The 13,388-nt window shown below is 32.2% G+C and overlaps 1 protein-coding gene and 1 pseudogene across 2 annotated transcripts; both read right to left on the bottom strand.

Annotated features, from left to right (window-relative positions):
• Positions 1 to 4,109: 4,109 nt before the first annotated feature.
• Positions 4,110 to 5,984, bottom strand: LOC100811223 (F-box protein At5g49610). Of its 2 annotated transcripts, none has more exons than XM_003533081.5 (2): positions 5,543 to 5,984; positions 4,110 to 5,445 (listed from the first exon to the last, which is right to left on the bottom strand). In XM_003533081.5, the coding sequence occupies exons 1-2, from the start codon at positions 5,560 to 5,562 to the stop codon at positions 4,347 to 4,349; spliced, it is 1,119 nt and encodes a 372-aa protein (XP_003533129.1). In that variant the 5' UTR covers positions 5,563 to 5,984; the 3' UTR covers positions 4,110 to 4,346. The 2 variants fall into 2 exon arrangements, with proteins under 2 accessions (XP_003533129.1, XP_006586878.1); XM_006586815.4 differs by having other exon boundaries at positions 4,110 to 5,431; positions 5,543 to 5,983.
• A 2,079-nt stretch (positions 5,985 to 8,063) lies between these two features.
• On the bottom strand, positions 8,064 to 12,733 carry LOC102663106 (protein AGENET DOMAIN (AGD)-CONTAINING P1-like; annotated as a pseudogene).
• Positions 12,734 to 13,388: the final 655 nt, after the last annotated feature.

Raw genomic sequence — 13,388 nt, 5'->3', positions numbered from 1 at the left:
TTAAAAAGCAGGGTTGTTAAGTTTGGAAATGAAACAAGCAGATACAAAAATAGAAGAAAAAGAAAGCAAAGAAGAAAACATCAATTTTCTGTTCTACTATTTGAATAGAAAAATAAAGGAAAAAAATTAAATAATAGTTATATTCTTATTCTTATAAGATTTAATTAGTATTTAAATATGGAATATGTGTTTTCTTAGTCTTGGAATTTTTTTAAAAAAATTAGTCCCTAAATTTTGACAAAATACTTTTGTAGTCCATGACATAATAAATTAACACATTGTAATGATTTTTAGGTGTCATAAATTAATTTTTATTTTTTAACTACTTGAATTTGTATTTTAAAATTGTCATAAAATGCTTTAAAAACTCATCATAAAATGTTAAAAACCACCATAAAATATCAATTTATTATGTTAGAGACTAAAAAAAATAATTTGTCAAAATTCAAGAACTAAAAAAAGTATTTTTAAATTTTGGGACTAAAAAAACACACACCCCAAATTTAGGGACTAAAATAATAATTAATCCTTCTTATAATATAACAAAATGTATTTTAGACTTTTAAATCTTCTAAATTTATCATTTCATTTATTTTCACTATAAACTTTTTATTTCTCTCCATGAATACCTAATTTTGTCTTAACTACTCAATGAGCAAAAAAATCTTAATAAATAAATAAAAACACAAATATTGGTTTGTCTCACCTAACATGATTATCATTCATAGATTTTGTATACACACATCTATCAACATCACTATTAGAAAACCATCAACAAATAAAGTCTCATTAAACTTTTCATGTCATTGTTTAGGCGCTTATTTTAAATTGTATAGGAATTTCAAAAGTTCATACACTTTGTTCTCTTGACCATCCACCACACACCCCTCAAGTTGAGTCATACATATCTCTTCCTCTAAATCACCATTAAAAAAAGTTGTCTTAACATCCATTTGATGAATCACTAACTTATGGATTGCAGCTAAGGCTATCAAAATCATAATAGGAAATTCTTGTACTTATCTATAGATCCACCAGGGTTATACTTCCTCTTAAAGATCCATTTGCATCCAATAGAATTTGCACCCTCAGGTAGATACACTAAAGTCCATTTATTATTCTTTTTAATAGAATCAATTTCAATCCTAATGGCTTGCTCCCAAAGGTTTGCATCTATAGAACTAATAGCTTTTGAAAAACTTAAGGGATCGTCCTCAATAAGATACGTATAAAAGTCATCTCCAAAAGATTTCTCTGTCCCATGTTTTTTACTTCTCCTTAAATCCTCACTTATAGGTTCATTATAGGTTTCAACTAGTTGTTTAAGACTAGAAATGATGCAGGAACTAGCGCTAGACCCCAAAGGGAAAATGTCCTCAAAGAATTCAACATTCTTAGTCTCCATGATGGTGTCACACTTAATCATATCACTCTTAAGAACTAGAAACCTATAGGCAGCACTATGTTCAACATAACCAATAAACAAACAATCAAAAGTCTTAAAACCCTATTTTCCTTTTCTTTGGATCGGGTAACATCACTTTGGCTAGGCACCCCCACACCCTCATATATTTCAGTTTTGGTTTATATCCTTTCCATAACTCATAAGGGCTCAAACTTGTTTTCTTATGTGAAATTTTATTTTTGTAAAATACAAGCAGTCAAAAGGAGTTCTCCCCAAAGGTTGTTAGGAGTAGAGAAACTAACAAGTAAAGCATTCATAATTTCCTTAAGGATTTTATTTTTCCTTTCAGCTACTTCATTTGACTCGGGTGAATATGGTGGGGTTACTTCATGAATTATACCTTCCTTTTCACAAAAGTCATTGAACAAAGTGTACTCCCCACCCCTATCGAATCTTAGCCTTTTGATTTTTCTATTCAATTGATTTTCAACTTCGGCTTTATAAGATAAGAACATATCAAACACTTCATCTTTGTGTCTAATTAGATAAACTTTACTATATCTAGAGTAATCATCTATAAAAGTTACAAAATAAACTCTTACCTCCTCTTGTCATAGTTTGTTTTAAATCAACAAGATCAAAATGAATTAAGCCTAGCAGTTCAGTTTCACGTTGTACAAAAGAACATAATTTCTAGTTAATTTTGATTTAACACATATTTCACATTTCTTACTTTGTTTACCATGCATATTAATTAAACCTATTCGTTGCAATTTCATAACATACGTTGGATTAACATGTCGTAATCTAGCATGCCATATATCATAAGAATCAATCAAGTAAGCAGAAGAAGATGCATTCTCGTTAATCACTTCAGAAACATTGAGTACAAAGAGACACTGATCACAATAACCCTTCCCCACAAATACATTATTCTTAATCATAACTATCTAATTAGACTCAAAGGATATTTTTACCCCAACCTTTTCCAACAATGTTACAAAAATAAGGTTAAATCTAATAGAGGGAACATGTAACACATCATTCAATGCCAATGTTTTTCCAAATGTGAACTTGAGAATAACTTTTTCCTTTCCTTGAACCGGAGTAGTTCTCGAATCACCAAGATAAACTTGTTATTCTCCATTCCCCACAGCAATGTAGGAGGTAAGCATAATCTTATTAGCACAAATGTGTCTGGTAGCCTTAGAGTCTACCACCCATTTGTTCACATTAGTGACAACATTCACTTGAGAAATGACCGCAACAATAACATCATTTCCTTCAACTTGGTTAGCCACAACTCTGCACCTGCATTGAGGAGCAAAATTTCTTGGCTTCCCACAAACAAAACAAACTCCATTTTTCTTGAAAGAAGGATTAGAATTAGGAGCACATGTGATCATATTAGAAGAAGCAACACACAGGTTATTATGTTTGTACTTTTTCTTGTTATTGTGATTAGTTTTGTTGACATACCTCTTATGAAACGGTTTGTCTTGTACTGTGTTTGCCTTGGTATGCATTGCTTTGGTTCTTACTACAATACTTTCCTTCCTATTTGTATCTTCAATGATAATGTGGGTGATAAAGTCTGGTAGTGACATTCGTTTGTGCCTGTGCTTTAACTGTTGTTTGTAGTCTATCTAAGACTTTGACAACTTCTCAATTAGGAGTTCAGAAACAAACTCATCAGGCAGAGAAATGTTTTCAATCTCCAGGTCTTACAACAACTTGTGGCATTCATTGAATTGTACCTTCATGTCTCTTTCTTTGTTCATCGTCCAATGGTAATAGTTGGCGATGATGAATCTCTGTCTGACCACGTTTTTGGTAGTGTATTTGAGTATGAGAGAGTCTCATATCTCTTTGGATTCTTTGTAGGAGTAGTAGACATCGAAAAGATCATTACAAATGACACTTAACCAAGTGTGACAACATACCTTATTGGCCTGAACCCATTGTCGAAGTTGAATGGCATCAACAACGACATCAGGTCTAGGAGTGGAAGAGCGAAGACAACTCCATGCATGTCTAACAAGGTATGAACATGTTCCTCCAATGACGAAAGTTTTGGCCAACGAAGACCTCAATTTTTTGAGACGTCAGGCAACGACTTGGCAAAGGTTGCAGTCGGTGGCATGGGGTTGAAAGCATCAACATTGTTGACAGGTTTTGCAGCTTCAACCAAGATATAAACCTTTTAGATTATTGTTGCTGAAGTCGAAAATCTCGAACACGATTGAACTTGTTGAGACATGACACTTATTGATCTAAAAAGTTTATCCGCGGTGTCCTACGCAAACCTCCCAGGATACAATAGGAATGTCTTAGCAGAGTTAAGATTACCAAACTCACAAAGATAAACAACTCAAAAATAAAAAGGGAGATAGATTAAAAGAAGCAAAGAGAAGGAACAAATAATATCACTTGATCAAAAAAAATTTCTCACACACACCTATGTTTTATCCTACATTGAAGAATATATATATATATATATATATATAAGAAACAAACCTGAGACAAAGAAATTGAGAGTTATAAATAATTTATAATATTGTTTAATTAAATCTTTAAAAAAAAATCTTTTGAAGTAAACATTAAAATTACAACAAAAGATATAGTATCAGAAAAAATGCAATATCTCCAGCATATAACAATGACCAAATCAGTATGAAACACTTGCAAGTTGCAACTAGAAATGTATGTACAAAGGCCATTTATTGAAGCCACACACCAGTTTTTTTTATCGATCGGCAAGCCACACCCTAGTTACAAGAGACAACGGTGCAGCCATATAATGGCAAAGACAATATCACAGTCTTAACATGACTACCAGAAACAAATGATATCTTGAGCGAATAACTATGACTTAAATAAATATAAAACACTTGCAACTAGAAATATATGTACAAAAGTTATTTGATGCAGTCACCATGACTCAGTTACACGAGAACATTGTGCTGCGATATGCATGAGCAGAAAACCATAATGGGAGTGTTGAGCTATACTTCACAGAGTACATTTCTTTCCAAACTTGAGTCTTGCGATGATACACCAAAATCTGCTTATGAGTTGCCAAAAAAACACATTCACCTGTCTGACTGATTGGAAAAATGCCTGGCACCATTCCTCTGATACACCTCAGACTCACCTTATCCACCATACACCATTCATCTTTCCAGTAATCTTTTAGCACCCATATATTCATCCATGCTTCTGAAATTTTAATAACAGACAAGCAGCCATCGAAGTCCAAGAGATAAATCCTATTTCCCGTTCCACAAATCAAGTCATACGGTAATTGCATCTTCCTCCAAACCTCACAACTTAAATCAAGCACAAGTATATAAGTAGAGCTAGCAGTCAACCAGTGCAGAGCATTATTGACAAAAACAACCTGGTTCTTATTCATGTGAGTAAAATGGTCATCTTGGAACGAAACGAACTTCCTCCACTTGTTCAACTCCGAATCAAACACCAAACATATGAAACTTCCATCTGGCCTATGACCAAACATGCGATGGTATCCCGCTAGAACAACATTGAACTTCCGATATGCCGAATCACAGGCCAAACCAACCAAGGTAGCCTCGCCATCCGGGTAAAATCGAGTCACATGCCTTTCCCTACTCTTGGGAAGCAACCTGTACTCGCGAGTAACCGGATTGCAGACATAGAAGACACCCTTATCAGGAATACTAGAGCAGCACAGCAAGCCATTACAAGATGCTCGAACCTTGACTCTATCATTCAAGAAATTCAGTGAAAATTCAGACACACCCCTCAAATTATCAACACAGATTAAGCTAGTTTTGGACTCGGACGAATCTGAAATCTCCACCAGAATCATGGGGTTCTTCCTAGACACCTCATTGTAGAGTTGAATGAAATACTTATCCAAAGACAACCTATACCACAATTTGCACACGGTTTTGAACCTGAAAAGGGACTTCACAGGCAACCTTGCTAGAATCTGAATAACCACCTCATCCGGGAAAATCCCATCTCCTCGCACATCCATAACTGAAAACCAAAACCTCAAATACGCAATCCGATCATGAATAGCAGAATTTAAAAGAAAATAAAAAAACCTGGGCAACCAAAAAACAAGGCAAAGATTCGATCTTTGCTTACCGGAACAGAATTCGGGGCATCCGAAGAAGCTGCACTTGATGTTGTGGGGACAGAAAGGATTCAACTTTGGGGCGGTGGTGGGTTTGTGATGGTTGAAGAATGGAAAAGGGGAAAATGGGTATTCATTTTGCGTTTACATTTGAAATAAAAAACAATTGGGAATTATCGAATTTGAGTCGTCATTATCGCAACACACACGCACACGCAAGAATGAATGAATATTTTATATTGAGTAATATAGCATAGCGTTTACCTCAAAAAAGGGAAGACTGGGTATGTGGGTGGGGTGGATCCAGTTTAGAGCTTAAAGCTTAAGGATTGGGACGAAAAAGAACGTGAATTCGGACAATGGGATAAAGGAAAATAGAGAAGGGGATCGAAGGAACATATGTCATATGATGGATGAGAAGTAGACAGAAATGAGTAAACTGCGGAGCATATGATAATATGATAAATGCAGAATGCTGACCAAGAGAGTTTTATTTTATATTTTTATGATGCCTGAAAAAAAATATAATTAACTATTTAAATTTATTTTAAATACAACATTTTAAAACAATTATTATCCATAACTATTTCTAAAAAATAATTATCTCATTTCGAATGCATATTTGTTATCCTTAATTTATTTTTTAACTACTTTTATTACAGTTACATCTAACTCAAAAAAAAAAAAGAAGACAAAGGCATTAAGAGAGTATCTTTTTTTTCAACTAGTAAAAATTAATAAACCTTTTGTATATATTGTACTCTTTTTTTAATATTTTTATTAGACTTAATTAATTAATTTATAATAATTAAAAATATTTAATTTATTTAATAATATTAAACTTAACTTAAGTTCATAATTTTTTCTTCAAAATTCTAGCTAATATTAATAGAACTTTTTTCATTTTGCAAATGTTTTTAGAGGATAAAGGGAGAATCAAGTCTTCTTTTTTTATATAATTAGAAAATTATACTTATTAGTTATTTGTATTACATCGCTCATTTTTTTTTACTTAGGGTATTTTAATTTTTTTTTTCTGAAATTTAAATTATTTATACATGTCATTTTTCTTCTTTTTTTGTCTCATTTTACACACCCAAATAAAATGAAAGAATAGGGTTGTGAAAAAAAAACCAAATATAAAAACCAAAACTGTTTTGAGACAACATCGAAACTAAACCAATTTATAAAAATGGTTCATTTACGTGTTTATGAAGGAGTTGGATTCGTTTTTTATATAAAAAAATCAAACCATATATGAGTATAAAATAGATAACTGAATTGATTGAATAGAACCTATTAAAATCAAACCAATTTGAAGAAAAAACGTACCAATCTAGTTTATAGAAATCATTCGGTTAATCATATCACTTTTATAAGATGGATCATTTCTTTTTTAAAAAATCTGAACTGTGGAAGGCCCTAAGAAAGAACTTTTTTCTATCAATCTTTCTTTTTCTTTTTTTTTTTTTTTACCAAAGCATCTAAAACATCATCTCACTTTTTACATCTTTTTTCCTCTTTTCTTTCCCTTTTTTTAAACTTTTTTCTCTTAAACAAAAATACTTATAAAAAAGATGAGGCATCCGTAAAACAATACCAACATACTTATGTACCAGAGTAATGCCAGTGGGATATATTCTAACTAAATTAGGAAGTTAAGGTTACAGTTATCAACTGGGTGATCATCAGCAACACCAACATATTGATTTACAGATTACATCTCAACTCCACAAAGTCCTAAATGGAAACGCATTCAGTAGAGAAAGATTTTGGGATGTAGGAGGTGTGAGTGAGTGACGGTAGTAGAAAGCATTTTCAGTGAAATTGCAAAGTGGCAGGAAGAGCCTCAAGTAGTTCACTAATGATCAGGTCTTCAGCCCTAGAAGAAACCATAATGAACAAATAAAATTAAAACATTCAGTTTTGAACTCATGGTAAATGAAATGAGTAATGAAATTAAACAATCACTCAAGTCATAATGGAATAACTCTTCAAAAAAAAAATAGTCATAATGGAAAAAGTTTAGAAAACAACAGATAATAAAGCTCAAATATATGTGAATGGAACAATTAATTATACAAGTTTCATTAATTTACCACTGGATGAGAAGTATGAATAATTTAAAATATGGGAAACAATTAGAAGGTTTCCACACACAGTACACAGCAAGAGATTAAAGGGGCATTGCCAGCACGTTGTGAGATTACCCACTAATCGAATATAAAGGCAAGGAAGATCAATAAATTATACCAAACATATCACATTAAATGAATAAAAAACGGATCATGATTACCTCCAGTCGGATAAAACATGCATTCACGCATTCGAACGATAAGAACCATCTAATGAAGATCTAATGATTTATAAATCATTTCAATAAATTCAACTTAAAAACACTTTTAAAATACTGACCCTTTGGTGAAATCAGACGGTTCACATTTCCAACTGTATACTGTGTGACAACAGATAATCCAAATCCATAAAAGACTACTTTGCTAAATTAATAAATAAAAGAATGTGTTGTTTAAGTCATACCAAAGAAGCAAGCACCCATTTTCCAAAAATCCATTCTTGATGAGGCCTCAGATGACAATGATCCAATTCCTGCTCCTCCTTTGTATGCCAAAAGTAAACCTTATACTTGAAGCCAGGAAGAACACTAGATACCTGACCTACCCACTATCCTGCATTGTACCAAGCATCAACCATTTCACGCAGTGCAAAGCAGTTAACACGTTTGACATCTGGTGGATATGGCCTGATATCTGAAGCATCTGCCACTTCTTTCAGTTGTTCAGTCCAGTCATCGGTTTTCAGGGTCAAATACTCCACCAAGTACTTGCCATTCTGCCAAGAGTTGACAACAATGACAGTATATACCAGGCACCTTGGTAGCCTTCTTCATCACTTTTGACTTCTACATTTTCACCTTTGCATGAATGTGCCACAAATTTGCTTTGGGTGTTCATGGTCCTTGCTGTTACATCTCTAGGCTTCTTTGAACTATCGTTAGGCTTATGACGTTTCAACATTACTTTAATCCCAGTGCTATTCTTGGTTTTAGGCATCATATCTCCAAATTTCTTTACCAGCTCACTTGATTTCTGATATTTTAAAATCCATATTGTCCAATACATTTAAGCATTTCCGCCAAAAAAAAAAAAGAAGAAAAAAGGATGCAAGAGAGATTAGGAAGAAAATGACACTTAAACACATAATATTATGTTATTTATAACTGCTACTATAGTTTGAAAATATTTCAGTAGCATTGAACTTGAATTTAATTTATTGAAACAAAACAGGCAACTTTATATCAAGTGACAACCATGAAATTAATATAACAAGTTAAGCATGATGCAAATGATTTGCTTTTGTAAGTTCCTTTTGCTGGAAAATTGTTACAAAGCTTTTTTATCTTGGGATCATTCAATTGAAATCTCAAGTTTCAATTGATGCTAGAACTCCTCTGGAGAAACTGATTCATAATCTAAAGTAACCAGATATAGGATATTCTAATCAAATCTAAGAGAGTTTAGCAAACATTTGTGTTTGAAGTTTTACTATCCCCTAAATCAATTTTGGAAACAGTTAATAATATCAATTGCAATTGCCGAAGAAAAGAGTGATTATAAAAAGGAGAAGCTTCTTTACCTTGGAAGGCATCACCCATTTTCCATCAAACTAGTAATCTTTGTACAAACATTCTCTGCTATTTAGTACTTCATGAGCAACGGCTTCCCACCACCCGTCATTTTATACCATGCATCAACTTCTTGGAACTGTTTGAAAGGGCCAGCAAATGAAACTTCAGGAGGGCAGGGCCTAATAAGCCGTGCATCAATTTCTTCTTTCAAAAGCTGGGTGCCACCATTGGTTTTCAGGTCCCTATATTCTACTTGAAACCTGTCTTTTCCTATTATATCAACAACAGTATCAAGAAACCAAACACCCTTATAACCTTTGTCATCCCTGCTCACTTCCTCTACTATCCCTTTTTTGAACTTTGATTCCTTTAGTTGTCTCCTGCTGTATTCTTCAGGCTTTATCTCCATCTCAGGGGGGTGCTCCTGCAACTCAAGTTTTATGCAAATTAGCAAACATCCAATACAATTGCGTGTGTTCAATTTGAACTTGTAATTACCATGGAAAAAAAAATACTTCTCATTACAAAAACATGAAAAGCATTAAATAATGCCACGGATCAGTTTAAAGTATGCCATCGAATAAAACTCTCATTTTGCCTCAAGATATTAATGACATGAAACTTGTAGAGAAAATGTCCGCATTTATATAGACAACACTCCACTAAGAGAACACATTTCAATGTAGAACATTACATCAGATACAGGAAGGCACATCCACATTGGAAGTTTGGCATTTCCTTTCCAACAGAATATGCACGGGATATATTACCACCATATATATTAGCTTTTCTTTCATTTAGTGCTTTTAGCTTTACCTTTCAGTACCAAGAGTCCAATATCAATGAAAAATCCTTAGATCAAAACACCCTTCGCCACAAACAACAACAACAACAAGAACAGTCTATTTTCTTCTTGTGACGGTCAATGAACTCTTATAGCAATCCTCAGCAATCAACAAAACAAGATCCAAGTAAGCAACACTGTCAGTGAAGACGCCACAGGCAAAACTTTCAATCATCTCAAATATTGGTAACCAAGCCCTATCCGAATGTTAGCTACCACAAAGTGCTCCTAGCTACGGAGTTAAATAAAACCAACTTGGCATATCAATAAAAGCACGTGTAGAGATTTCATGCAAAGACCCACAGCTTCATTAGCTTAAGTTCATCAACAATGCAAAGTGATGACAAAGATTAACGGTACTACCCAACAGTTTGTTATTTGACTTAATCGGCGACGATAGTAAATGTAACAAGTAAGTTTAAACAATAAGACCACAACAAAAAATCAACTTTGTAGTAGCCAAGCTGAATATAAACTTGACAAGATTAGCAATAAAAAATTATATAAATGATAAAATTAGTCCTTAAATTTCTAAGTAACAATTTTTACTCCAAACAGCTTGTACACACTCATCATTTATCTTTATCTCTCTTTGGTGTCAATGTCTTGGTCCACAATCATTTTTTTTTAAATTTTGTATCCTGCAAAATTCTAATCAATAAATTTATTCACCTACTCCAAAATATTAGACGTGGACTAAAGTGACCCATAAATAAAATTAGAGTAAATTGCAACCATTATTTTATTACACTAGACACTCTTGTTTTTTGAATCTGCAAAAAATCCTACTAGTTAGTTTTTCTTTCACATACCATCTTTTGATGTTTTTTAGTTAATTACAATAATTAGCCTTGTTGTTTGCTTTTATTGATCCTTCTCTTTTTCCGCATTACTTTTAGGGTAAATTATAATCACCACCCCTATGTTTTGCTTTTATTACATTGGACATTTTTACTTTTTTTAATCCTACAAAAATATATTCTAATTGTTGTTTTTTTGTTTTACGCTTTGATTTTATTTTTTTTTGGAAGTCACTCTTTGATATGTTAGACGTAAGAAATGTTAGTTTGATATTGTCAAATGAGGACTACATGAATTTTAATGAATTTTTTTGTCTAAAATATCCTTATTTGTTCCTTTTAATTCCAGAATTGTATCAGTATGCACTCTTGGGAGCCTTAGATCAGAAGTCTGGAGATTTATTTTTTCTTTTTTTTTTTCCAGTTTGGGAAACATGCTGGATTCTACCGTGGAATAGTAAAACCGTGGACCACTATTTATCACCGTTAGATGTAAACAATGAACGGCTGAGATTAATTGTTTTTATTCACTTAATCAATATTCTTAGCTAATTAAAAATTAAGACCAGCTAAGAGAGATTAGGGAAAGAAAGACCGAAGCTTTCTCCTCTTAGAGACTGAAACTTGCTCCGGCAGTGTAAGAGAGAGACGTGATAATTTTTTTTTAATTAAGCAAAATATGTAAGGATGCCCAAGAACAGTTAACAGAGAAACTGAAAATGAAGAATCTCTATAGCAATTACATAAGCTGAGGTTACTAAATATTAACATGATTATACGTGAATATTCAGTAACCCACAGGTAAACTAACTTGCGAGTTTTTAGTTTTTAATTATACTTTTTAAACTTTAAGCTAGGTATTCTTTTATAGTTTTATTAGACACACTTCAAATTGACAATAGAATGTTTAATAATGTGTTTTGACCATCCAAAATGAACGTTCATATTTTTTGAAGAAGGAAATAATGTAGAACATTGTAAAAAAAAATGGAAATGTAGAATCTGTTTTGCCTATCATCTACAATGTTCATTAATGGTTTTAACAAGGAAAGATTTCTCATGTCTCTATGCATATGGACTTGAAGAAGATCTTGTGTCTTGCTCACTCTACATGAAAATATTTAACTAGCGGGGCAGATGGTTTATTTAATTGAACAATCAATTTTAGTCCATATTATAAGGGAAGAATGTGACCAATGCTGTGAATTGTTTTGCTCCATATTATAAAATGCAGAATGTGTTAAATGGAAGATCTGTACATATTGTAAGACGTGTTCAATGTTGTGAATAGCTTTGGCTGAATGGTTGTAATGGTATTGGTGGAATCGTATCTAGCATAAACTATACTATTTATTTGTCATTGCAAAATGTGATGCTAATTATGCGAAGCAATTTACATATTTTTGTGGTTCTAGGCTATAAAGCCTGACTAAAGTTCCTTCATAATGGGCAAACAAAATAAGATGTTTCTGTATCAAAATGGTCCAAATCCAAAGATATATATATATATATATATATATATATATATATATATATATATATATATATATATATATATAAAAGGATCCAGGCACCAAGAATAACTCTTTTTTAGGTGTAAAAGAAATCTACACGATACAAGAACTAAAGGCCTCCAAGTTTTCTATACTATATAAGCTCTCAAACAATGCTTTCTTTTGTATTTACATGTCCTCTTGTTGTTTTGGGCCTGTTTTGTGTGTATTTGTTGGGTTTTTCTTTGTGCATCCAGCAAAATTACTGGTGCACACAACATTTTAAATGAAATGACGAAAATATCCTTCACTTAAATTTAAAAAACATGTATGTCTCCTTCTCCCTCTTCCTCACGACTATTGTTTGTCTTCTTCTTCTTCACTTCTGCGCTCTCCTTCCTTGCATCGTCAAACGCCATCGTTCGTCCCTCCGTCTGCTCCGTGTCGCGCCGCCAGTGAGTTTCCCCGACGTCGACATCGCCTTTGCCATCGTCTCCACCATAAGTGATTTGTCCCCGCCCTCTACTTGTTTCGCATTGAGTTATCAAGATTGATAATCCGTATAACTCATATGAATTGACAATATGTATGGATTATACAGATTGACAATCCGTGTGAATTATAAGAATTTGCAATTCATAATTTTTTTAAATTTAATATTTAATAAAATAATAATTGAATAAATATTTTTTAATTAAAAATTAATTAATGTTTTTGTTGTAAAATATTTTTTAATAACTAAATATTGTTGTATATTTTGTACGTGTTTTTATTTAATTAATTATATTTGTTTTTGGAAGTTGGTTTTTAATAAATAATTTAAGAATTTTTTTATTTAAAATGAATGTATAAATATTATTTTATTTATTTATTTTTAAAATATAAGTAATTTAATTATATTTTCTATTTAAAAAAGTTTTTTTTTTATAAATTTTTTAAATATCATAAATTCCAAATTTTTATTAGTATATATTTGACAATTTAGTTTAACAAGAAAATCTAAATTTTCAAATTACAATTTTCTTTATTGATATAGTGCTATATATATTATTACACTCATAGTATTAAATACTT

The sequence above is a fragment of the Glycine max genome, chromosome 9, assembly GCF_000004515.6.
Source record: "Glycine max cultivar Williams 82 chromosome 9, Glycine_max_v4.0, whole genome shotgun sequence".
Lineage (NCBI taxonomy): Eukaryota > Viridiplantae > Streptophyta > Magnoliopsida > Fabales > Fabaceae > Glycine > Glycine max.
This window is presented reverse-complemented; position numbering and strand designations above follow the sequence as displayed.

Coding starts and splice junctions, on each gene's coding strand:
- LOC100811223 (XM_003533081.5), bottom strand. CDS start 5,562: ATGCCCCGAATTCTGTTCCG. Junction 5,446..5,542: donor ATGCCCCGAATTCTGTTCCG/GTAAGCAAAGAT, acceptor TGCGTATTTGAG/GTTTTGGTTTTCAGTTATGG.